Source organism: Pavona decussata, unplaced genomic scaffold (genome assembly GCF_977016875.1).
Source record: "Pavona decussata unplaced genomic scaffold, jaPavDecu1.1 SCAFFOLD_141, whole genome shotgun sequence".
Lineage (NCBI taxonomy): Eukaryota > Metazoa > Cnidaria > Anthozoa > Scleractinia > Agariciidae > Pavona > Pavona decussata.
This window is the reverse complement of record NW_028145554.1, coordinates 414,459-438,965: the sequence shown is the minus strand read 5'-3', so window position 1 is coordinate 438,965 and position 24,507 is coordinate 414,459. Positions and strand designations below refer to the sequence as shown.

Genomic DNA, 24,507 nt, shown 5'->3' with positions numbered 1-24,507 from the left:
TGAGAGCACACGGGAGACAAATGATTGTGATTAGAATGTTTTTGACGTCCCTTTCACTGTTTTTTTCGTTGTGCGGCATTTTCTTTACTCAAGATGTCAATCATGCGTTTTAAACCTTAGTCGCGGCGCGATCAATACTTCAAAACGCCGACCGTGTCTAGCGAACAGCTAATATAGTTCAAGATTACTATTTTCGTTCCTCAAGTTCCAGAAATTTGCATTTCAAACGCTGTAATTTGTCGCGTTCAAAACGACCCGACGTTGATTTCCATCTCGCGGTTTTTTCGTCGTTCCTCCCTCGCGATCGAAAGAAAACGCTGTGATACGATCTTAAAATATGGACAATTTCCGACACTAATCCCTGCTTCTGGATTTTTTATGCTAAGTTTTGCTGTTTTGGATAAGTCTAAACAGCTGTGCAGAAGGAATGAAAATTGGAAGTCTTTCCGGACACAGTGGGAAACGAAACAATTCAGGGAAAAATTACGGACACACTAAAAACATTTGAATCTTGAAAGTCCTATCGAGAGCATGTTCCTGAAATACCACGATATGAAAATTCTTTGCAGAAAATTTTAAACATCGACGTCGTTTCTCCTGTGTTATGACTGCGACCAAGGGACCGGAATCGTATTATTGTTATATTCGACTTGAAATTGACAACGACGAGAACGCACGCGCGCAAATTGGTCACGCTTGATCAATTTTCGCGGCTTCCAACCCCACGTGGGCGTGCATTTGTCGGCTCGCAAACAGACTATTCCCACCTACCAAGCATTTGGTTGGCTCGGAAGTGGCTTGTGGCTGCGTGAAATTTGCGTTCGATCAACGACAAGCCTGTCTGACATTCGCAACTGATATCGCTATCGGTCGATCGACGTAGCGTTGCTGTTGGGAAAGTCAAGTTCTGAGCTTTGTTTTCCAGATTTGAGAGTATCCTTCGATCGATCGACTGAGTTTACCTGCGAATGTTATGAATGTCACGGATTGTTGGCCGTGAAAAATTTTTCCGACGTTCTGCGGCTTTTGTAAGCAGTTGAGTATGGAAGACAGCGTCGAGCGGCCGGTTTCTCCGAGCGATCGTGGCGAACCAGGAGAGAAGCGATCTGGTGAATTTGATGACACAGTTCCTCGAAAAAAGCGACGAAGATGTGGTGGATGCGAGCCCTGCCTAAGAAAAGTAAATTGTGGGGAGTGCAGCAATTGTGTAAATAGGAAAACTGGTCATCAGATATGCAAGTTCCGTAAATGCATTGAACTTAAAAAGGTGCGAAGAATGTGAGCGAACGTAATGCTTCGCGCTCGAAATTGATAATTCTCACGCTTGCGTCCGTATAATGCGCTAACTTAGTTTCCGTTCGAAAATATTTAGGGCATGATTTCGTTTTGATCTTGCAGAAAACAACAGCGAGCATCGCTGCGAAGCGAGACGGTGTTCAGTTGCGACAGGGTATTAATGAGAGCGACGCGTCTGAAATCTTATGTCGCGTGAGTACGGAGGACGCCGATAAGGTATGATACTACGACTTTATAAACGTAAGTTTTGATTCGTTTTATTGCGGTTTCAGCAAGGGAAATTTCATTTCTAAACGCCTTGAGTTTTTTATTTTCCACCGGGATTCATTTGCGAGCAATTTATGCGAGCGTCGTTTGCTAATATCCCATCTTATTGTTGTGGTTTGGGATTTTTTTTCTTCCGAAGCGTTCTGGCGACGGTGATGTGGAGACTGCTATCGCGGATGAAGATTCTTGCGAATCCAAACCACAGAAAGCAGATTCACCAGTGGCAATTCACGTGCAGGAAAACGCTGAAGCATCTCAGCTGCAACACACAGAAATCAACGCGATCCTCGAGGCTCCCGGCCCCAAAGACGTTCGTGTCAATGAAACAACAAGAGATGTCGTGCAGCACTCATGCACAACAGAACGGAGCGTTGAAAAGCTATTGACAATCAGCAAGCCCTCGGCTTCCCGCAGTGAGAACGATTTCGAACCCCCTCTATGCAACTGCCCAGGTATTTACATATTTTTTTCTTCTTGTATTCTTATTCAAATCCACAGAAGTTTTATTTATTTCCAGCCGGCGTGAATATTCTGCCGCGATTTAGTCTGGTTGAACTAATTTGCTTGATCTCTTTTTTTTTCTATGCCGCGCGCTTACTTCAGTTTTGTTTCGGCTTTTGGGGATAGCGTGAGTCGCGGACTTTCAGAGCGTGCTTTGTTTGAAGGTTTAAATAAACCTAATTGGGGATTAAGCCGGGTTGCTTGGAATAAAATTTATTAAAGTCTGTCCGCGCGGTATCACTCCGATTTTTGTTGACACAATCCTGAAATTAACAGCGGAAACCTTTTCGTTTGCCTACGGAGAAATTTATTAGTTTTGCACACGAAAAATTACGCTTAACGTTAAAGAGTTTTCTTATCAAAATTTTCATCAGTGTCTCGTTATGATAGAGATCACCGTTTGTTTATATCTGTCGCAGCTAAACGTCAAAATAGCCGCTTGCGTATGTACACCGCAGCAAGCTCAACCATTCAGCGTCGAGTTTTTGTACTAATTCCTAATCTGCCTAAACGACACACTCCCTTTGGGCTTTCGCGAAATCTTTAATTCGCGTTATCGGCCTAACTCATTAAATCATCACAGACGCAACGTGAAGTAAACCGGCGCAAAAAAGGTGGAAAAGAAAACAAAAAAACATACGTTAACTTTTGCTAATGGATTTAAAGCACGGCTGTGAACGTGCATGTTGTCGCTTTCACGCTACAGTTGTTGGTTACTAAATGATTGATGAGTGGTGCACTCCACACGTCTCGTTGCGCATATCTGTCGAGACGTATTCTCGATTTTCACGAACAATAGAAATTAACAGCTCCAAGGTGGACCCAGGCTTGTGATGACTGATTAGGTTCTAACGTGAAGATCACGATATTTAAATTGCACGGAATGTGCACAGACTTCTGAAAAAATAAGTTGTGGTTTTTTATTTCATCAAAACCGGTGAATTGAAAACCTCCGGTGAGATTCAGACTAATGATTCGAACATTTGGTTTTTTGATATGGTTCATTTGTCAACGTTACGGCAATCTAATTCCTTGCTGTTGTGGGAGCGCTTTATGTTATTACTGAAATGCGATAAATAACAGTTTGCAGAGCGCTGTAATCTTGTTTTAAACTATTTCCCACAAGTCATTTAAGGGGGATTTGCGACCGTTTAAGTTCAGTTTTAGGATGGAGACAAAAGTCATGGCAATAAAAGCTGGACTTAGAAAAGGAAATGGCATCAAAAGAACCTTTGTTTGTTAAAGGCATTGTATTTCTTTTGTCATATGTGTGGACAGCCTTCTTAGGCCGGTTTTAACAAGGATCTCAGCTTGTTTTGTTTTCCTTGAGAATAGAAGTTCTATTTTCACGCTTACAACAATTATGGCCCCATGGGAGCTCTAGCACTTTTACCGTGCAAACAAATGAACCTTTAGGCAAACAAAATTGCAGCTGATAGCAAAAGCACAAAAGAATGACCCTTGGTGCACCAAGAAAGTTATGATATAGGTGCAAATTTACTAGCGTGCTGTGTCTTACAAACATTCTGACATAGCACAGGAAGAAAGCAATACTAACATCATGCAAGGGTGACTTTATTCAGGTCTCGTGTGTATATTTTTAGCTTTTGTGAAATTTTCTCAGGATCTCACATATTGTATTTAGCGCTTGTTGAGGTGATTTTCAAATAAAATATAATTTCTTATACATATTGCAATCTGATAACTGTTTTTTCTTAATGCAGAAATTGTTATATTGCCACGTTTCTATTTCAAAAATAATAAATTTCTGTCTTTTACTTTTGCACTTCAAGCTGGTTTATCCATTTGTGCATATTTTTGGTTTTACAAAATTTCATCAAAACTGGTGAAAAATTCTTTGTTTGGGTTTATTTATCCATTAATCACAGAGGCCCTGTTAGGGCGGGGAGATATTCAAATGTTATTTATTTTCCCTAAAATTCAGTTGGTTGTCCCTTAGTCCTGAAATTTTGGAAGTACAGTCGAACCTCCCATAAGCGACCACCCATAATGTCAAGGATGGTCGCTTACGGGAGGTGGTCGCTTACCAGAGGTCAGACCACAGGGGGTCTAAATTTCGGGTAATTTACATATTATAATTGCGGGGCCGTAACCCTTTTGCCAGTGCTTATCGAAACCAAAGTAATAACTTTTCTTTAGACTTCCTGATTTAGGAGCAAACAGTAAACAGCATTTTTGCCTTTCAAGTGTAAAACATCTACAACTTTCGCATTTGTTTGTTTGTCACATATTCCAGTTGACGTTCTTTATTGTTGAGTGATGCAAGGTTGAGAGAGTCGTCACCAGTCATGCATGTACATGCACGCTATTTACAAGATAAGAGAGTTTCTATCCTACAAGGGATTCAACCTGATTAAAGTTTATTTCAGTGGACACTATAGTGCATGTGTATGTTATCAATTGTTTCAATGCTAAGTATTTCGGTAGACACTTCCGGTAGCTCTGGCTGTCAGATTTTATGGCGTTTGCTGTAATGATGTGGGCCAATATGTTACAGCGACACATTTTGTAATTTCCACCCGTGAGAGAAACAGCAGATTGTGTGTCAAGTCAGGTCGCCTACGGGAGGTTAAAAACAATTGAAAATTTTAAACAATCGTCCCTAAAAGTGGTGGCTGACAAGAGGTGGCCGCCTACGAGAGGTTCCATCTATAGTGATTTGACTTGAAAACTTTTGGTATATTTGGAAAAGTGGTCGCTAATGAGAGATGGTCACTTACGAGAGTTGGTCGTAAAGGGAGGTTCAACTGTAGTAATTCTCTATCCCTTGTCCTTAAAACTCCTGACTTTCACAAGGTCTTTTTATTTAATGCTATAAATGGTAACTAAGGAACAAATAAGCTCCCTTAAAATTTTAACATGGGTGTAGCCATTAGCTACACCCGTATATGAAAAATTATTTGAAAAATGTTTTGTAATACATAAGGAAGTGAAAATTAACAGTAAAATCGAGTGACGTTTCAGAGTTGTCATGGCACCATTTTCAAGTTCAAGTAATAATAATGATAATAATAATAATAATAATAATAATAATAATAATAATAATAATAATAATAATAATAATATGTGGTTTTAAGAAATATCCAAAAAAAAAAAGAATATACATTATGCAGTACAGGCATCTTTAATGAATAAACCAAACAGTGCTTGATGAGGATAGCAATACAGAGAAGGATTTTAAAACCAGAACTTAGAGGCAACAGGACCTTACAGATTCGTTTCAGTTTTCTTACTTTTTGTTATAGTTTGTGTTTACTTGAAAAAAAAAATATTGGTCTAAAGCCTAAATTTGAAAAACGAAATAAGCGTCCCCCTTTGAATTTTAGTGCCCCCCTCTCTACCCAGAAAATTGCGTGTGTGTTACGGTGTCTGAAATGGATGAAGTACCAAAACTATATGTTATCAGGGTAGTAAAAGGTTAAGCATGACATGTGATTGTAAGAAATTCTCCCTGGGAGCGCCCTCTCCCAAATACCCCAGGTTGATATAAATTGAGCCATCACCGCAGGGAGGATGGGTGGGGTGAGGACCTGGTGTCTGGTGTCTGTTTTTGGCAAAGAGAGGAATAAACAGGATAACACAGGCCCATTTATACCAAACTGGTGAAAAACTTGAGTCAACAAGATTTTTTTGCTAACAGTGTTGCTCACTAGTTCACTTGCAAAAAAAAAAAAAAAATGATCAAAACCCTGTCTGGGACAAAACAGGTACCAGTTAATGGAGCTTCAACCTCATGCCCACTTTGTACCTGCCTGTCATGGAAATCTAAAACCAGTGGACTGATTTTGTTTGATTTGGGGGTGGGGTACTCTAAAAATGTTTGGGAGGGGCTATGTCACTGGGCAACCCTTTCCCTACACCAGACCAGGTTCAGCTGCATTTTGCAACACCATACTAGACTAAAGACCAAAAATTCCTGCCCTATTCCGGAATCATTATTTTTGTGTACAACAACAATTAAAACACATTCTTAGTGTCAATTCCTGGGAAATCTAGTCCACACTATATTCTTCAAGCAACTGATTTCTGGAAAATGATACCCTGGCCTATTGTAGACCAAAGCTCTTTGATTTCTTAACCCCATCCCAGACTAAACTGCTCAAAAACCACACCCTTCACAGCGGCAAATACCCATATAGCTTACGTATGGGAGTTACCCCCCTTCCCTCTCCTGGGACGGTTTGTCCATCAGGAAGGGAAGAGTCACTTATCTACCTAGTAAAGTTATTGGTACAAGCTGACTTTTTTGTGTAGTTTCAGAAAATGTGCATCGCGAGGTTCCCCTGGATGGTCACTGGCAATTCCAGGGGGTGGGGGGGGGGAGGGGGGTCTTCAAAGCTAAAATTTTAAAAGTTGGTAACAAGCTAAACTGGACTTTACAGATGGGTGGGAGGGTGGGGAGGGGTAAGGATATTTTCTAGAACAACACTGGCATTAGAAATTTAAACCTAAAAACAATTCTTGGGTGTGTGTGTGTTGGGGGGGGGGGGAGGGGGCAGGTGTCCCTGGGTAGGACAAACTATTTGTTCAGTCTACCTGATTGAATGAACCATCAGCTCACCTGGGCTGATCGCTTGGTTTCAGAAGTGGTGGATCAAGAGGCAATGGTCCTTACAAGTACAAGGATCCACTACTAGTCTGTATGATGAAATACATCACTGGCCTTCTGAATGGGAAATTCAAACCACTGCCCCCCCCCCCCCCCTCCAGGGGGAAAGGGGTTCATGTAGAACAGTGATAAAGGTGTTCCTTGTACCAATTAGATGTTAAAATTTGTTGTTTGGTTTGTTTTGGCTTTCCAAAACAACCACCATATTGTAGGGATTGTTTTGGTACCTTTTAGTCTATAAAACAGAAAATTCGGAATTTCAGAAAAAATCCATACCCACCCCATGGAAGATCATCAGAAAGTTTTGTGAGGGGGGGTCTTTAAAGTCAAAATTTTAGAGGGTAAGTATGAAGCTAAACTGGAATTTCCTGGGGAGAAATTAGGGGGGTGCAAAACATAAAACCTTCCTTGGTTGTAGCATGGATATTTTCTGGAACTGCACAATGCCTAAGAGGAAAGATAACCACTTTTCAAACTTGTACCCCTTTAGGGTAGAAAATAATTTGAACCATGCACATGCATGCAACAAACTCCAGTACATTTTCAAGATATGTCCAGAAATGCATGCTAAAAAAATTCTTGAACTGTATGATAGACATCACAAGGTGTCCCCTAATCTTAATTCTTACTGAAACCCTAACCCTATACTAAAAAGCTAATTCAGGCCTAGGAACGGTAACCCTCTTGGTTATATAACCAGTACACGTACAACAGTGACCTGTACTTCTGACCTGTGGAATGTGACCTGTAAAAAAGATGTGTTTGCTGGCTAGTTGGCCAAAAGTTTGGGAACAAGTTTTTCTGATTTACTTGAAATTCTTTAGTTTCAGGAAAAGAAGATGGTCCTTATTATACCTACCTGGGAGCAGCTCCAAACTTGGATGTTCTTAGAAATATGTTGGAAGAAAGGTAACATCCCTGGTAACGCCCTCAATAGGGATAACTTTTGATGTCTCTTTTTATGTTTTTACACAATCAACTTGTTGTGGCTGTTATAATGACAGATGGTGTGTTGATTCCTGGCGAGTGGGGTATGTTTACTTCAATATATTCTTATTTATTCTGACTTATTTACTTCTGTGCAAGAGTTGTTCAAGAAAGGGCCTCCTAAATTAATCACCGTCTGTGAAAATAAAAATGTAGACAAGAGGAAGGGGGGGTGGGTGATGGGGGTGATTATTTGTACCTTTTAGGGGTAAAAATTCATGATTTGGTACCCCTTAGGGTTGCTAAAATCTAAAATGACCTCTGTCAAAGGTATAGTGGCACCTTTTAGGGTATTGAGCCAGAAAATGCGAGAGGATCGAAGTAAATGTCAGTCAGCTGAGGTAAAAAAATGTTCGGATCACCCACAAAACAGAATTCTGGTACCTTTTAGGGGTTTCTTTTAATGATCACCCCTGTCATTTTTGTATGGGAGTCTCTCCCCCCCTCTCCCCCCCCACCCGGGTGCACCTGAGCATTTTCGACCTACTATGAGGTACGTGTTTGGAAATTGGATAAAACATGCTTTCAAGTGTTTGATGTAGCTTCCCAAACCATTAATAATTCTTGGAGAAATTAAAAGCAAGTGTTTGTCAAATTTTGTGATGATTAAGATGACATTTCCAAACTTCCTTCACTGTGTAGTGGTTTCCTTTGTTTTCTCTCCATGAATTATTAATGAGTGTGAGGAAGTGGAATGAAAAGCGATGTCAACTGTGTAGGGGACAGTGGCAGTGAATTTCTTAACTGAGTCTGCTGTTGTTATTGTCAGAAAAAGGAGTGATACTGTAATGCTTTATAATGTTGCTTTTAAGGATGGTGCATACTTTTGCTACTGTGCACACATTTTTCACATCTTGCAGTTGTCCAAGAAAGTTGGCTTTCTTAATGGGGGTCAGTGCCTGCTAAAACAGAGACATTTTTGCGCAGGAAGGGTTATTGGAATCCGAAAAGAAAAATAATTTGGGGGTAACAACGCATTTTTCAGGGATAATTTAAAGCTTTAATTTGGGAAGAAAATCCCATACATTCCTTTGTCTTTTGGTGGTTTTTAGAATTATTGTTGCTTAATTATCTCTAAAAAATGTGTGGTTACCCCCAATTTTCTTTCTGGATTTCAATTGTCCCTGATAAGATCTGCTTTTCCCACATAGTCATAAACCACGCAAAAATACTTCGGTATAAGTAGGCACCATCCTTAACTGTGTATTTGTACCAGCATTGCCCCCTTAAAAATGCTTCCCTCGAGGAAAAAAGGAAAAATTCAATGAATACTGAAGTACATTTTCAAGAAAATATAACAATGCATCCAGTATAGCTTGATAAAATTCTATCCCTCTCGTTTAAAGACAACAACAAGAAAAGAGCTGATATTGAATTCAGGAGAAGCCTTCATTGAGTGCCGACACATTTGTTCGGTACTGATTGTACTCACGTATGGTTGCATTTGTATCCTAGATTCTCTATCAAAGGATCAGCCCTCAGAATTGAACTGGTAAGTTTGCTAAAAATACCAAGGGTACAGGCAAACAGATAACTTGAACTTGTAGCCCAAGGAAGTGAGAGAGAGTGTGTGACTGAGAGCGACCTGGGCCATCTGAGAATCAGGCTATTGAACTAGTGGCAGATATATGCCTCCTGGAAAGGCGTGTGGTTGGACAGTTACATGGGGTCCTAGGGTTGGGGGGGAGGGGGGTACTCCACAGAAATATTTTTGGTGGGGGTGTGTAGTTTGGTTCTCCAAACCTGTACCCTATTTCAGACCAAAATATGCAATATTTTGGTACCCCTTTTCACATCTAACCCCTAAAATTCATACCCATTTTGAGACCCAGTTTCAAGAATCCATACCTCTTTTAAGACTTTCAGACCAAACTGGTTAAAATCTACACCCTATTTTAGACAAAAATGCCTCCAAAACCATACCGTGCATAGCTATATAGCTTGTATAGGGGAGAACGCCCTCCCCCCAGGCATAGGGTCAACACAAATTAAAGTATGCTTGCGGAATAACATATTGTGTTGTTTTCATTTTTAAAACCTATGAAAACCTTGACTGCACTAGCCTGTACAAGGGCGGAGGGAGAGAAGGAAGTAACATTGTACCTCGTTGGTTGCACATATGACCTTGAGGTTATTTCTCTGAAAGGCTTCTGATTAAATGGGGCCAAGACCAGAAGTCAGTAGGCATGGAAATCAATAGAGCTGAATGAGTTTTCAGCTTGAATTTATAATGACATTAATCCTAGAAATAGTCTTTTCTTCTTTTTAGATTGGCTACACCGGAAAAGAAGGCAAAAATCACCTTGGTTGTCCAATCGCAAGATGGGTCAGTCCTTTGTTCTTCTAAACTTGTCGTTTTGGTTTAAACGTCATGGTTTTTTTAAACATTCTGTGTCAAATCTTAAGTGATTAGTCTGCCTAGTAGATTGTTGGGTGATCAATTGGTGGCCAATCAGATTGCTTGAATGTCTCCTGTGTGATGAATGGGGTTTCACAAAAATGGGAGTGGTTTCCTTTCTCTTCCTTTTCTTTCCACGATCTACCTCTCATCTCCCCTCTCTACAATCAACGCCTTTACATTTTGGGAAACGTAAAAAAATAACTATCTTTTCACTTGTTTCCTTTTTTTTTTGTCCTTTGAATCAGGTTCTTCGTCGGTCTGGTGAAGATGAAAAGATCTTAGTCATTGCGCGAAAGCGTGTTGATCACGTGTGTGATACGTCACTGATAGTGGTGAACATTGTTTTGTGGGAAGGAATTGGTAAAGACCGAGCAGATTATCTGTATAATCATCTCAGTACTGTTCTGCCCCAACATGGTGTCCCTACGTCCAGACGATGCGGAATAAACGAAACGTAAGATCATTTATGATGTCTAACTTTTCATTTTCTTCATATCAGTCCCACGGCGTGCTCCCATAACAGCACAACTACAGTATTAATCTGATTTTCAGGAAAGGGAAAATTTCAGGTTCTTCAAATTCACTTTTACTATTCTCTCTGCTGAAGTGTATTGTATCTTCTACATCTCTTTACCTGGGTTCCACTAGTGAAATCAGCTCAGCACATAAACGCACAAGAGAAACTGTTTTTACAACAGCATTTTTCATGTAACATATCAATCATGAGAAAGCATGTTTCATCAGATATCTAAACACTGAGAAGTAGGTTGAAAAAACGAGGCGCAGCCGAGTTTTTTTAAACGACTTCGAGGTGTTTGGATATCTGATGAAACACACTTTCGAGTGTTTGGCATGGCTTCTCAAATGATCAATAGTTCTTGGAAAAATTCAAGGCTAAAGTTGACAAAATTTTATGGTAATTAGGAAAACATATCCAAACCACGGTCACAGCAGTGATTTTTTTTGTTTTTCTTGATGAATCATTAATGAGTTTGAGAAAAGATTTTAAGGACGGTGCCTACTATTGTTACTGCGCATACGTTCTGCGCATCTCGAGATACTCGGGTTTCCTATGGGTGGTTCCTACTAATACAGGGATATTTTTGCGCGGTTTAAAACTATACGGAGAAAGCAGAACTTAGCAAGTGCTTTTGGTATCTCAAAGGAAAATTAGGGGTAACCATGCATTTTTCAGAGATAATTAAACTTCAATTTAGGAAAAAAATCCCATACATTGCTTTATATTTCGGCGCTTTTTAGAGATATTATTGCTTAATTATCTCTGAAAAATGCGTGGTTACCCCCAATTTTCTTTTTGGATTCCAAGAGGCCTTGCTAAGATCTTCTTTTCCCGCAAAGTCATAAACCGCACAAAAATACTTCGGTATTAGTAGGCACCGTCCTTAAACAAACTTTCAATATTGCCACTTCGCTTTGGAAAGGAAAAAATTGAGAGGCGGGAGGGTAGATTCGCTATTATTGTTCAAGGCACATTGCAGCAGACGCATCCCTGCACCCCCTCACCCCACTGTTTAACCTTTTGCGTTGCTTTTGCATTGTAGGAAATCGTGTGCGTGTCAGGGTGTGAGTGAAGACACTTGTGGTGCATCGTTCTCGTTCGGCTGTTCCTGGAGCATGTACTATAATGGATGTAAATTTACAAGAAGCAAATCACCAAGGAAGTTTAAATTACTTGATCCCACTAAAGTAAGTCATTGTCTGTTTACACTTCACGCCTGTTGATACGATAACACTCAGTCGTTTTTGGAATGGTAGATATGCATCCTAAGTTTCAATTAACCTTGCTGTCAGGTTCTATTTTCGTTTCGATTGGTAAACCATTCCTGCGGGAAACGAGAAACGATAAATAAGTATTTAGGGAGTAACTGATTAAGAGGACATAAGAATTAAAATCAGACCTTCAACGTCAAATGTAGCACGCGCTTGACTTCACAATTTAATAATAACGTGATGTATTAAGTGTGTAGAATGGGCGCTGCTAACAACCTCGAGCCCCGACTGTTTTAGCTTTTTTATAGCGTCAGTATAGCCACAATTATTTACCACTATCATTTTCACTCTTCCCATCATTTATCAAGCAGTTTTTTTCTGGAAGGTCTATTTTTATTGAACATAAGTCTTCTTGAGTTCTTGTCTTTGTGCTACCAACAACTATAGCACGTGTTAGGCTCCTAACATTACTAGGTTTTGCCTGTCTTTAGAAAACGTTCATGATGGTGAGCAATTAAAAGTCCCTTTTTGAAAGTCCTTTGAACTAGTTTTTAACCGGAGATAATTAATTTTGTCTTCCCTATGTAAACAGGAGGAGGAATTCGAAAGCATACTGCAATGTTTGAGCAATGATTTGTCCACTGCCTACGAAAGGATTGCTCCACAGGCGTTTAAAAACCAGGTAAGCTAGATAGTTAACACTCTTAGAAAGTGGTACACAGACACACACAAGAATGTTTTCTGATACGCGTTTCTGATTCTCATAAGTCGGGGAAATCCAAGATGGTTGGAGATTTTTTAAATTTATTTCCGGTCGTTCCTAGATGTCCGAGTTTAAGGAGGTGTCAGGTTGGCGACGTCGCCTTTTTCCACAGCAATTGCAATGCCGGTGTGTTTTCACAAGTGTAGGGTGAGCCCCACTGATCCGAGCAGACATCAATCCCAGGGAACATTTACCCGTTGGTGTTTAATCAGGATTAGCTGGAATTTTTTAACAAATGAAAACCCAGGCTTAAAAGACACGACGGAACTTCCGTCAGTTTGCTAAACCGGTTTACCTCCGTGTCCGGAGACCAAGTGAAGAAATAGTAATTGATAAAAAACTTGAGTTTCGTCCTCGGTGTTATGAAACGTTAATTCAGTGAGTTTTCCTGCTAGGTAAGACAAGAAAGGGAAGGACTGGAGTGCCGCATCGGAACCAATGAGAAGCGGCCATTCTCTGGTGTCACGTGTTGCATGGATTTCTGTGCACATAGTCACAAGGACTCAAGGAACATGGACGGTGGAGCGACATTGGTACGTAGTCTTACAGTTTACTGGTAACACATTTTGTCGTTACTGCTGTGACACTGTACCTTTTATCGCGTCTAGTTCTAAGGTGATTTTACTCGTACTGTTTCCTCACAGGTGTGCACCCTGCTGAAGCCAGACGCAAATGGACCAGAAGAGGAACAGCTGCACGTGCTGCCTTTAAACCGGTTACTGAACAAAAATGGTGAACCTGTGAAACCCAATTACGTTATGCCCGGCCATTTCCTGGAGCCCCCCATGGGAGTATCTCCAGGTTACTCAACCGTGTCTGGACAGGAAAACTCTCCAAAGCACCAGACAAACAAAACAACGAACAATCAGGAACAACCTGGGAAAGAAGAGCACAAAGCCCTCTTCCAGGATATGAACAACAACAATCAGCGGCTTGCCCCTTTTGATGGGCATCGCATCCCACATGGACATGCACAGTCGGTACATGGTTTTCCTACTTCTGTGATCCACCATCATCCAGCTTCTAACCACGTATTAAGCAACTGTTACAACGGACACTACCCCCCTCACGGCTCACCACTGTTTCAGTTCCATCCTCATCTCAATAATAACTATGTTTTGAATCATTGTCGTGCGCCCGAGGTACACTGGGTTGATGAGAATCATATCCCTTACTTGTACCGCAATCCGGGGCACGTTAACCACTTTCACAATTCACCGGCTAGTTATTTCGATGATAGAAAACTTCCTTTTGTCGCCAATCCGTGGAATTGTCGAATGCCTTTTGGTAAATCGTTTGGAATGAGCGGTTCATCAACAAACCGAGGTTCAGAGTACGCTAAACCGAAGGCGGTAATCCATCACTTCAATGGCGCCACTCATGACATGGGAAGAGCACCCTCTCAGATCAAATGGGTGGATGATAAAGAGGTGCCACTCATGCGAGCATCAGGCGTTCTTCCAGCAGATGAAAAGACCAATGTAAAGGAGAACACAGAGAATCGAAAAAATGCCAAAGATTCAGTCAATATTGAACACCAACGAAAAACTTTCAAGATTGAGGAAAACATGGGTGGAGTTGCAATCGCTCTTGGCCACGGATCTTTGCTCATTGAGGTCGCAAAGAAAGAGCTTCACGCAACGACGCCTCTGAGGAACCCTAAACGGCATCACCCCACGCGTATCAGCCTCGTGTTCTATCAACACAAGCAGATGAACCTCACGCTTCATGGATTGGGCGAATGGGAACAAAAGGTGGCGAAGAAGAAGATGGAAGAAGAAGCAGCTAATTTGGAAGCTGAAGCCTTGGAGGAGGAGGCTGCAGCCATGCAACCAAAGGCAGAAGAGCAGAGGGAAATGGGTTATCTGGACATGCTGGCGGAGACAGCTTTGTCCAGGGCAGACATTGAACCTAGTATCACTAACAGCCATGTTTCCAATGCGGATCATTCTGCTGAGCCTCCTTTAATGAATGGTACTTCTGTGAGGCACAATGGCGCGCAAGAGACCTCTACTAGCTGTCCTCCAAGTTTTTCCGATAATGTGGCATCAGTTCCCATGCAAGTTGCGAACTCTGGCTTTCATTATGAATTTCCAGGAGACGCTAAAAACATCAATGCGTCCAAATCTCTTCCAGTCAATGAACAGAAAGAACGGGGTGCAATTGACATGAGGGATGAAACCTCATCTCAATTACCCCTAACAAAAACAGTACAAAATAATCATATACCGCTTGAGATGGGAACAGGAGGGAGGCTTCAAGAACAGTTATGGCTTCATGCCTTAGGTGCCTCCCAAAACAGGGAGTTACCACCTACCGCGAGGCGACAAAATTGGGGATCTTTGCTTCAAAGACAACCCACAAGTGAAGGGGTCAAAGACGTCAGATCGTCAAGTAGCTCTTCAAGCGATCGGAACAAGTTAGCAGGAAACCTCGTCTCATCTGCTCAGAAGTCCGATGTGAATCATTCAGAGTCCACATTGCAAAGTGAAGGACTGAAATGTCTTCCTGCTCCAAATGGAATCATTCCTGAGAGAGTCGTTAATTCCCATATTAAAAGCTTAGGTTCCGGTAAAGATGCCATTATCACTGAGCCGTCCGTAGTCAAGCAACGTGAGGAAAGAGCCAGCACTGGCTCCAGTTTCAGTGTTTCCAGGCTTTTAGGAGACGAAAATGGCAAAGAAAACAAGTCCAACTCTGCTTCATCATCCTACAGAATTAGCAGCATCCTCGGAGATGAGAAGACCTTGCCAGTGCCACCTCCTGGGGATGTCACAACCGATAAACCTCCACAACCCATCCCCACTCGACCAGCTGAGAAGGACCGTGGTGTCTCCATGAGGAATCCCAATGCTTCGGAACCGTCATTACAAACACCCTCATCTGCAAGGTTTCCATTTTTCCCTCCATTTCCACACTCCTCAGGAGAAAGAGACAAGCTTGGCAGTGGACCTGAGAGATCATATCTTGATCTCTCGATGGCGGCCAATCGCTTGTTTAGTGGTTTCAGCCCGTACAAGTTCGGGGTGCCGTTCCCAACCGCCCCAAGCTTTTACATGCCGCCATTTCATCCACTACTCGCGGCGGGAAACGGGCTTTCATCTAACCTTGCTCTTGTTAACTCCAACAACTATTTGTCGTCATTTCTGGATTCTGCTAAGCGGATTGGAGAAATGAATGGGATAGACCCTGCGTCATTAACTACCATCTCGACTGCCACCCGGACGGGGGTCAGTTACCCAGTGGACACGCTCATTACCGTGGCTCCCTACACACAGACGTGTGTCACAGGGCACTACCAGAACTGGCTCTAATGTGTTACAGGACACTTCAGTGAATATAGTAAGTTCTTTTATCAGCTGCGACAACATTCAGAGCTCTGTGTGGGCGTTTTTAGTTTAGGTAGCAATACTTAATTTTAAAATCAAGAACGGCATCGTGTTTCAAAATGTGATATTATTCTATGCGTTTGTGCCTTTTATCATAAGAAAGGTTGTTTTGTATGGTTCGATAAGAACTCAGTAAACTCCTCGTCACTTGAAAACCAGATTTGGACAATCGTAGCCTCAAATTGCACTTTGTAAAACTGGAAAACATTGACAAACAAAAAGTACAGCTCAATCGCTTTCATTTGAAACTGGCCTAAAGATTTGGAAGTAAGAAGACCAAGAACCATCTTGTACAGCGTAATAAACCGCGCCAAAAGAAAATACTGCTCAGTAGCTTTCTTTTGAATAGTCATACTACAGTATTGGGATTTGTGGTCGATTTTCTTAGTATTTAAGAATGAACATTTCCGAGTTTGAAGCAATCATGCTCTGAAAGTAGCATCACTCGAACGTTTATTATTAAACCTATAATATGCCTTCCAACGCATGCGTTGTGCGTGGTCTTCTACCCTGGAAATCGTACTAGTCGTGTCAAGATTTCTCCAAATAAATCCGGTGATGCTGTTTTGAGGCTGCTTTCCAAACTGATGCCTTCAGGGATATCTTGGGAAGTCTTTGCTTCATTTTCGGCAATCTTCGCATATTTTTAGAACTAAGTTCAGTGTAGGTTTGTGTTTCGTTTCTGCGAGTTTTTGTCATAATCTTATCTGTGGATATTTAAAACTATAGTCTTATTTGAAAATATAAGGAAAGGTCGCAAACGTTGTACAGTTCAGCTTCGCCTTACAGCTAAATTATAACGTAGTATTATAAATTCAAACGTAAACTTAGATTAGTGTTCGTAGATAGATGTTTACACGTCACAATACACAGACGCAGCCTTAGTTTAAGGTAAAATGTATTTTAGGAGTTTAAAATTATATCCTTTTCCTCCAGGGGTTTGCTTATAATGCTTAATGTCAGTCAGTCTTAAGCGTAAAAGTAACAAAATACGAAACCATTCAGTCATCGTTGTTTGGTCAATCGTATTGCGATTAAGGCCTATCTATATATTATTATAAATCTTATGGTGTATCATAATTAAAGTATTTATCTTTAAATGCAGTTTACGATTAACATACAGCTATTTCAATTAACGTTGTGGGATCAAAGTATAGAGGTATAAGACAAGACCTCAAGATTCTGTGGATTTTTTTTATGAATAAGCTCATCAAAATCAGCTATGCCTCCTCCGTCCAGTGAAGATATACGATGGGGAGCAATTTGGATGAAAGAAATGTTAGGATATCAAATGGATGAGATGGCAGCCTCTTTGAAGATGTCTTTAAGCTTTAAGCTTTGATCCGACAACGTTAATTGAAATAGCTGTATACCCTTGGGAAGTAAATCAGTTGTGAAACGTCGGGTGCATTCGGATCAACCCTTTTCCTAGGACCGATTTATCGGACAGATCTTTCAAATCCTTCCCCAAGAGTTCTCACTGATTTCATTTGAATGGTGCCTTTTACAGTCACATAACAAAAAGCCAAAGGCTGGAAACATCTTGCACAACACAATAAACAGCAGCGCAAGAGAGTACTGCTCAGTAGCTTCATTTCGGTAGTCGTCATACTTTATGATTTCGCCTAAATGTTTGGATCACTTGTTTGAGGTTTCGAATCAAAAACTGATTTACTTCCTCAAGTGTAACAGTAACAGGTCTTGTTTTAATTTGGACGGGGTAGCGCTTGTTATTAAATTTCTTTTATATCTGTTAAGTCACAAAGATCAGAATCTAGCTTCTCTTCAAGTTGAAAAGCATTCAAGTTAAGAGATTTAAGGGAACAATCTTCCAACAGAGATTGCTTTGCATAGAAGCATTAATTCCGGACCGAAACATTAGAGCTATCTTTTGTAGCACAGTAAACATCATCACAGGGAAGTGTTGCTCAGTAGCTTTCATTTAAATGTTGCACTTTTAAAAAGGAATCAATAGTTAGGACCAAGTTGTAAATAACCGTTACACTTTAGGAACGCTAAAGTAAGAACCAACTTGTACCGCATAATAAACAGCACCACAGGAAAGTACTGCCCAGTAGCTTTCATTTGAATGGTCACACTTTAGGATTTCATCCACAGACTTAAAAGTTAGAATCACCTTGTACAGCATAATAAACAGCACCACAGGAAAGTACTGCTCAGTAGCTTTCATTTGATAGTGACACTTTAGGATTTCATCCATGGACTCAAAAGTTAGAATGACCTTGCAGAGCATAATAAACAGTAACCGATCAGAAGAAAGTACTGAAGGGAAGAAAATATTACTCGGTATCCTTTCAGTGTTGCCACATAAGGTTTCAAGATTTTGGACCGCATTACGAAAAGGTTTGTGTTTGGCACTGAACTGAAGGGTAAAATGTAAAACAGATTCTTCAATGTTGAGGTACGGGGAACGTATTTCCCTTTAAACTCCAATAGTGATCAACGTGAAACTTCTCCTCTCATTATCCTACCTAATCAAACTAACAAGTTATGGGAAGCAAAAATGTTTAGCAAAATTCTCCTCAGTAGACCAAAACGAAATATATGGAGGACAGTTAGGAGAAAATTTATGTTGATACTGGGGCTTAAAGGGTTAAGACAGATGAAGAGAACTTGCATGGTGACATTAGGGTTTAAATTAGTAGGCATCTTTTGGTTTTTGTGGCTTAGGGGTATTTGCAGACGCATTCATCAAGGAAGAAACTATGAATTATTCATTTTATTTGGATATTTTTGGCGTGTGCAAGGTCGCACGGCTTCATTTGATTGTACAATCAATCAATTATAATTTTGAATTTTTTAGAGATCACTGTTTTAGTGGTATATTATACCGTGATGTAATTAGCGTGAAAAAAAAACTGTAATGGAAGTTCTTTCCTTTGGGAATCACGTGTAGTTTTATTTTGAGCTTGACAATGATTACACAGACAGACAGACAGACAGACAGACAGATAGACAGATAGACAGACAGTAACTGAAACAGACTAAGGCCCCGATTACATGAGACAGGTATAGACTCATACCGATACGACTCGGACCAGCAAGAATAAGTTTGCTTGAGATCCTTTGAAAGTTTGAAGCGTTTACACGCGGCCGGGCCTAAAATTTTACCATGAGTGAGTGCAACATTTCTTCATGAAGTGATTAGGCCATTTCCGAGTTGCTTTGAACCTTGTTATGAAGACGAGGCTTCTTGCTTAGTTTTTATTATGAGAATTAACTTTCATTCATATGCAAACAAAACTAATTTTTGGATGAAAAGCTTTGCACTTAGCCTCGCTTTTGTGATGAGGCTCAAAACCACTCTGAAATGGGCTACAACGAAGCGCCCCCTTTCCCTCTTACACCACCCAAAGACCATTGTTATTCAGTATTGCCGTGATACCCTTAATGGAACTCCCTCTGCAGAATATGCGTACTTGATGACTTTCAAACCGGTGGTAGAGGTAGTAGTAGTAGCAGCAATAAGGTGACTTATATGAGTGCTTTGTTGTCACAAACAGTTCGCAAACACTATAGACCTTTATCACTCGGCGGCCATGTTGATTCTCAGGAGACTAGAAAGCTTTGTTTTTGCACGGCTAGCCTCGCCCAGACGCGAATTCAGTGCGAGGCTAGCCGTGCAAAAAACAAAGCTTTTTGTTCTTCTGAGACTCAACATGGTTGCCGAGCGAGAAAGGTCTATTACGGTTATCTCCCAGATAACAGGCAGCGCATGCGCGGGATTAAGGTAAAAATGGTGATTAAGGTAAAAAAGCATCGATCACGCTTGGTCTTGAATGTCACAAACATGAGACTCTATAAACAAAAAAACTGCTGAGTTCTCGACTGTGGTCGAGCCTGTGAACCTCCTCCTCCTTTCCCCAGTCCATACTGTATATAGATTATTTTCTGACAGAATAATCAAATAAGCAACACTGTGAGGGGGACTTAACTTTACCGTTTGTGGGCGCAAAATGCTGCCCCGCAGTCCACAATCAGCAAAGGTTACTGAAACAAGTCCAGGCCACAGATACCGTGGACCATGCCCCCTACTCTTTGCGAAGAGTTTTGTGGGTTTTTTCACCTCCTCTACTGGTATGACAAATCATAGTTAATCGAGGGACTGGTTAGGAAGCCTTGCCATGAAAACAATTGTGCTGCAATTTATGTTGGGAGGGCCGCGACCCTGCACATTCCTTTGTTTTAACGTTCACACCACAGTTGAATATCTTAACTTACAAAAACGTTTCGATTGGTCAGTTGCTCCAACACATTCCAAATTTTATTGTTGTTTGTGCAGGGTCAAGGCCAAAAAGGCAAAAAAAAACAACAACAAAAAAAACAAAACAACATATAACAAAGAAGTTTGTCAGGTTTCATAACCATTGCCTTTAATTAAGTATGGACAAACCAAACGATAAGCAGGGGACAGGTTCGTTCTTAGCCAGTGTCAAACCACGCAATTTAGGCTTTTATTATCAATATTCCTTTTTACAATCAACGACAATGCACAATCCTTTGTTTGAATGTTCACACTACAGTTGAATATCTTAACACGAACGTTTCTATTCGTCAGTTGCTCCAACACATTTCAAAATCTATTGTTGTTTGTGCAGGGTCAAGGCCAAAAATGCTAACATATAACAAAGAAATTTGTCAGGCTTCATAACCATCGCCTTTATCAACTATGTTTAGGCCCTGGTTAGTGGTGCGACCGAGAGATCTCCCGCTCAACAATCCGGTGCCAAATCTACTTCTTTCCAGAAGGTATCGGTACCGTACCACTTTTTAACAGGTCCGTACCAGTTTATTTTATCTTCCGTGTGAACGGTCCGGTCCTCAAAGTCTCAAACCCTTCCTCAAAAGTGTGATGTCTCCATAAAGTAAGTCGTCCCACGCCATTTTCGTCTAAAGTTTCAACCCTACGTATATTCTAACCCCTAACAATATTTTTTATTAATAACTCGAGAAACCACTAATATTATTATAAGTTAGTGACCTGTAAATCTCAGAATAGGTATTTATTACAGTGCATTTGTGATAATTAGTTTTACACACATTTTTTGGTTGAACTGGCCAAAATCAACCGCTAGCTATGCATTATGCACGTTTTCTTTTCTTTCGTTTGACAGTAATGGACTCAGTTGATAAAGCAAGACTCAGTCCTTAGTTTTTCTTTTGCACCAGTGAATTGAAAATCAAATTAACTGCAGTCAGAGTAGCGCTCTCAATGGTCATTCGAAGGTTTATGCCGGGATACAGATGTAGAACGGTTTTCAAGTGAGTGTGCATTACTACGCTCTGTGATTGGTTAGAAAAACTCGCTTCACTTTTTCAACCAATGAGAAGCAAAACCAAAACCAATTTGTAACCTGGTAACCATCTTCCCCTCGAATTCTGATTGGTTGGTTGCGCTGTTTATGTCTGTTGTGTTTGGCCAGAGTAATAACATTGGTTTGGTTTTGCTCCACTCAATTTAAAACTGCTCTAATCTACCCCTATTATCGTTTAAGGTGCCGTAGATCTCCAGAACGCATTCTTCTCTTTAATACCGACTCCTTTGAAGTAGTTTTCAAGTCATATGCCAGTCTAAACAGCGCCCAGGTGTCAATAAACATCTTGGTGATATTCAACGGTGAGGAAAACTCACTTGTGGCGTAATCCTGTGGAAATGTGTGATGGAAGTTGTGGTATCCTTCACCACTGCTTGACAGGATAGCAGTATAACTCTCAGTAGGACTAATGGTCTCATCATAAGGCTTTGTTCCCCACAAATGAGCAAAGCTGTTCACACACCAAGCACTGTTGAGAGTATAGGCGTAGCGTAACGCAAATGGAATGAAAAATGCATTACTGAGGCTCTCACTCCAGAAGTACCATGGAACCACGATTGGAATTATCACATTGAAGAGAGTGCTAAGGACCTTGTAGTGTCTGAAATAATAAAAAAAAAATGGTTGTTTAGTAGGGCGCACTTTTAAGGGGCCATTTTGATAGATCAGAGTAGACTATCTTCCAGCCTGCGAAGCAAGCTCTTCCGTGGAGTTTCGTCCTTTCCGTATTTGGGATGAGCGCGTAGCTCTCGTCCCAGTTTCCGCGCAGTCAAACAGTGAATAACACACAAACGGAAACACTTGCAGGCTAACTACCTTCAAGTAAGCACAGGTACGTTTCATGTAAGGTAATCCCATTTTTCCAGTGAATAAAGGGCAAATCTCAGTAGCAATATAAATAAATAAATAAATAAATAAATAAATAAATAAATAAATAAATAAATTAATTAATTAATTAATTAATTAAAACATAAAGGAACGGACGAATGAATTAAACCTGGAAAAATAACATTTTCCTTTCCCTGGATAAGCACAAGCTTAATAGTTGTCCCGCACTCAGATCCTTTCTTTTCGTTTTTTTTACATTAATTCTGAGAAAGAGTGGTTAGCTAATCCTTCGCGCATTTTTATAAAAAGCCCGTGCGATATGTTAATCCATTTACAACGTAAAAAACCTGATGATTGTCGCAATTTGTCCTGAAGTGGGCGGAGGGAGGGGGCAGAAATCACATTTCCCAGCCCACATTTTGCTCCAACCCAAACTGTTGTGGTTGTGTTCCTTGTTCATCGAACAACATCATTTTACGGACGGCCAGCGCTTAATTGAAATGTTCTCAAGCCGCGGTCAAATGTGAAAACTTAAACGTTTTCAGTACATCATAAAATGACTTAGTAAAAACCTTATCTTTCACGGAAATTTTTTCTATTTTTTCTATTTTACCGTAGTTAAAGGCCTACCACTGGCCAACTTTGTCAGACACACTAGGAATGGGGTTTGGTCATTACATTTGAGCAATAATTATTGTAAAGAATGCTTAATTATGCCAAACGAAAATCTCATAACAGTCATAACACTGGGATGTAAAATATGCTCTTCCATCAATCATTAGCGTAGTAATTATTGTAGTTTAACTATACAAATAACTGTGATATCCTTTATACATGTGAATTTCAAATATTTCATATCTAGTGATTATTATGTAACCTCATTTTAATTCTTCTCTCGTCCAGTGCTTTCGTAATTACTTTAACCGAGAATATCGCTTTTGATCCCTTTAGAGTGAAGCCTTACCAAAGTTCGGGTTAAAATAGAACAATTTGTTGAAATAAAGTGCGTTACTGTCTATTTCATTCACCTTTTGGCTGAAAGCGCGTTTTTCAAGGCTTGGAACTGTACGAATTTGAAGGGCTGAATATCATGCATAATAGAGAGTCTTAAATATGCAAATGTTTCTACAAGGGATGAGTCAATAATACAATAAAAAAATTTCCGAAGCGGAACGAGGAAGGTTTAGTTTCAAAAGTTAACATAACTACGGGATCTCCGTTTTTCAGATAATCTATACGAGTATGAATTAAACCACTGACTAATACTGCATGCGGTACTTTGCGGAATGTTTTAATTTCACGCCCAAACCCATTTTGTCTCACTGGCCCACCCCTCCCCTCACAGGATCCATTTTGCCATGCAAATGAAATGGGAGTTGGTCAATGTTACCTTCGCTGGAACATAACGAATTTATCTTCGTACAAATCGCTCAGATCCAATTGTTGTCCCTTTTTTATGACATCTGGATGCTTTCTGACCATCAGCCATCCAACGTGTGCAAAGAAGAAGCCTCTTTTAGCGTTGTGCGGGTCTGCATCCGTTTCAGAAAACTTGTGATGAACGCGGTGGTCTCTCACCCATTCAAAGATGTCGTTTTGCGCGGCAATGCAATTGAATAACATCAGAACCAATCTCAGTGGCCAGGTAGCCTTGTAAGAGCGATGACACCACAATCTATGAGCTCCACCAGTCACACCCAGCCCGCCGCTAAGGTGCAACACCACGCTCCAAAATAAGGTCCACAGATTTGCTCCTGGTATCAGATAAACGCCGTACAACGCCATTAGGTGCAGCGTCGATATAGAATAAACATTAAACCAAACGATTTGCCGCTGTTGGGGCTTTTGGCCGTTGTCAGTCATAACTGGAGCCATTCTAAGATGATAACTAACGAGCGTTTATATTATTTGAAGCAAGATTTAGTGTGCAAGAGCTTAGCGATAAGAGTGAATGAATAATAAGTTGTTTGCACCCAAGGGACAATATCGCCAAGTAACATACAAACTTGACCTATTCGATTCTAGAAATGCAGCCAACTGTAACAACAGGCGGCCTTACACAAAAATTTAACGGACGGTTGGTCACAGCACAGGTGTTAGGAGGGAAAATCAGTAAATTATTGAATTTGTGTACTTTTGGGTTTCTTGTTGTAGATTGACAAATTATGTTTTCGACCGTTGTGCGCGTATAAAATAAGCAATATTTAGCATGACGACACAAGGCAATTATCATCACTTCGTGAGCCGTTTGACAACAAATTAGTGAGTGTTACTTATTTTGCTCGACGTGGACGTCGAGGTTTAAGGGAAGGCGTATGTTAGGGAAACTTTGGTCGATATTTATTGTACTCATATTCGAATTTATAGGGAATATTTCA

The 24,507-nt window shown here is 40.6% G+C and overlaps 2 protein-coding genes across 2 annotated transcripts; one reads left to right on the top strand and one right to left on the bottom strand.

Moving 5' to 3' along the window:
• Nucleotides 1-231: 231 nt before the first annotated feature.
• LOC146466713 (uncharacterized) lies at nucleotides 232-18,872 on the top strand. The gene is made up of 11 exons (XM_085126880.1): nucleotides 232-1,267; nucleotides 1,399-1,512; nucleotides 1,703-2,015; nucleotides 7,519-7,603; nucleotides 9,137-9,173; nucleotides 9,951-10,007; nucleotides 10,328-10,536; nucleotides 11,645-11,789; nucleotides 12,406-12,495; nucleotides 12,972-13,109; nucleotides 13,221-18,872. Exons 1-11 carry the CDS (start codon nucleotides 1,043-1,045, stop codon nucleotides 15,888-15,890), a joined length of 4,083 nt encoding a protein of 1,360 aa, XP_084983006.1. The 5' UTR covers nucleotides 232-1,042; the 3' UTR covers nucleotides 15,891-18,872.
• Nucleotides 18,873-20,333: 1,461 nt separating this feature from the next.
• LOC146466712 (acyl-CoA desaturase-like) lies at nucleotides 20,334-24,135 on the bottom strand. Its single transcript, XM_085126872.1, has 2 exons — nucleotides 23,520-24,135; nucleotides 20,334-21,902 (listed from the first exon to the last, which is right to left on the bottom strand). Exons 1-2 carry the CDS (start codon nucleotides 24,002-24,004, stop codon nucleotides 21,470-21,472), a joined length of 918 nt encoding a protein of 305 aa, XP_084982998.1. The 5' UTR covers nucleotides 24,005-24,135; the 3' UTR covers nucleotides 20,334-21,469.
• Nucleotides 24,136-24,507: the final 372 nt, after the last annotated feature.

Excerpts from the sequence above, each read along its gene's own strand:
- LOC146466713 (XM_085126880.1), top strand. The coding sequence starts at position 1,043 with ATGGAAGACAGCGTCGAGCGGCCGGTTTCTCCGAGCGATCGTGGCGAA. Across the intron at positions 1,268-1,398 it reads AATGCATTGAACTTAAAAAG|AAAACAACAGCGAGCATCGC; the intron begins GTGCGAAGAATG and ends TTGATCTTGCAG. Across the intron at positions 10,537-11,644 it reads CGATGCGGAATAAACGAAAC|GAAATCGTGTGCGTGTCAGG; the intron begins GTAAGATCATTT and ends TTTGCATTGTAG.
- LOC146466712 (XM_085126872.1), bottom strand. The coding sequence starts at position 24,004 with ATGGCTCCAGTTATGACTGACAACGGCCAAAAGCCCCAACAGCGGCAA. Across the intron at positions 21,903-23,519 it reads TTCGTTATGTTCCAGCGAAG|ACACTACAAGGTCCTTAGCA; the intron begins GTAACATTGACC and ends TTATTATTTCAG.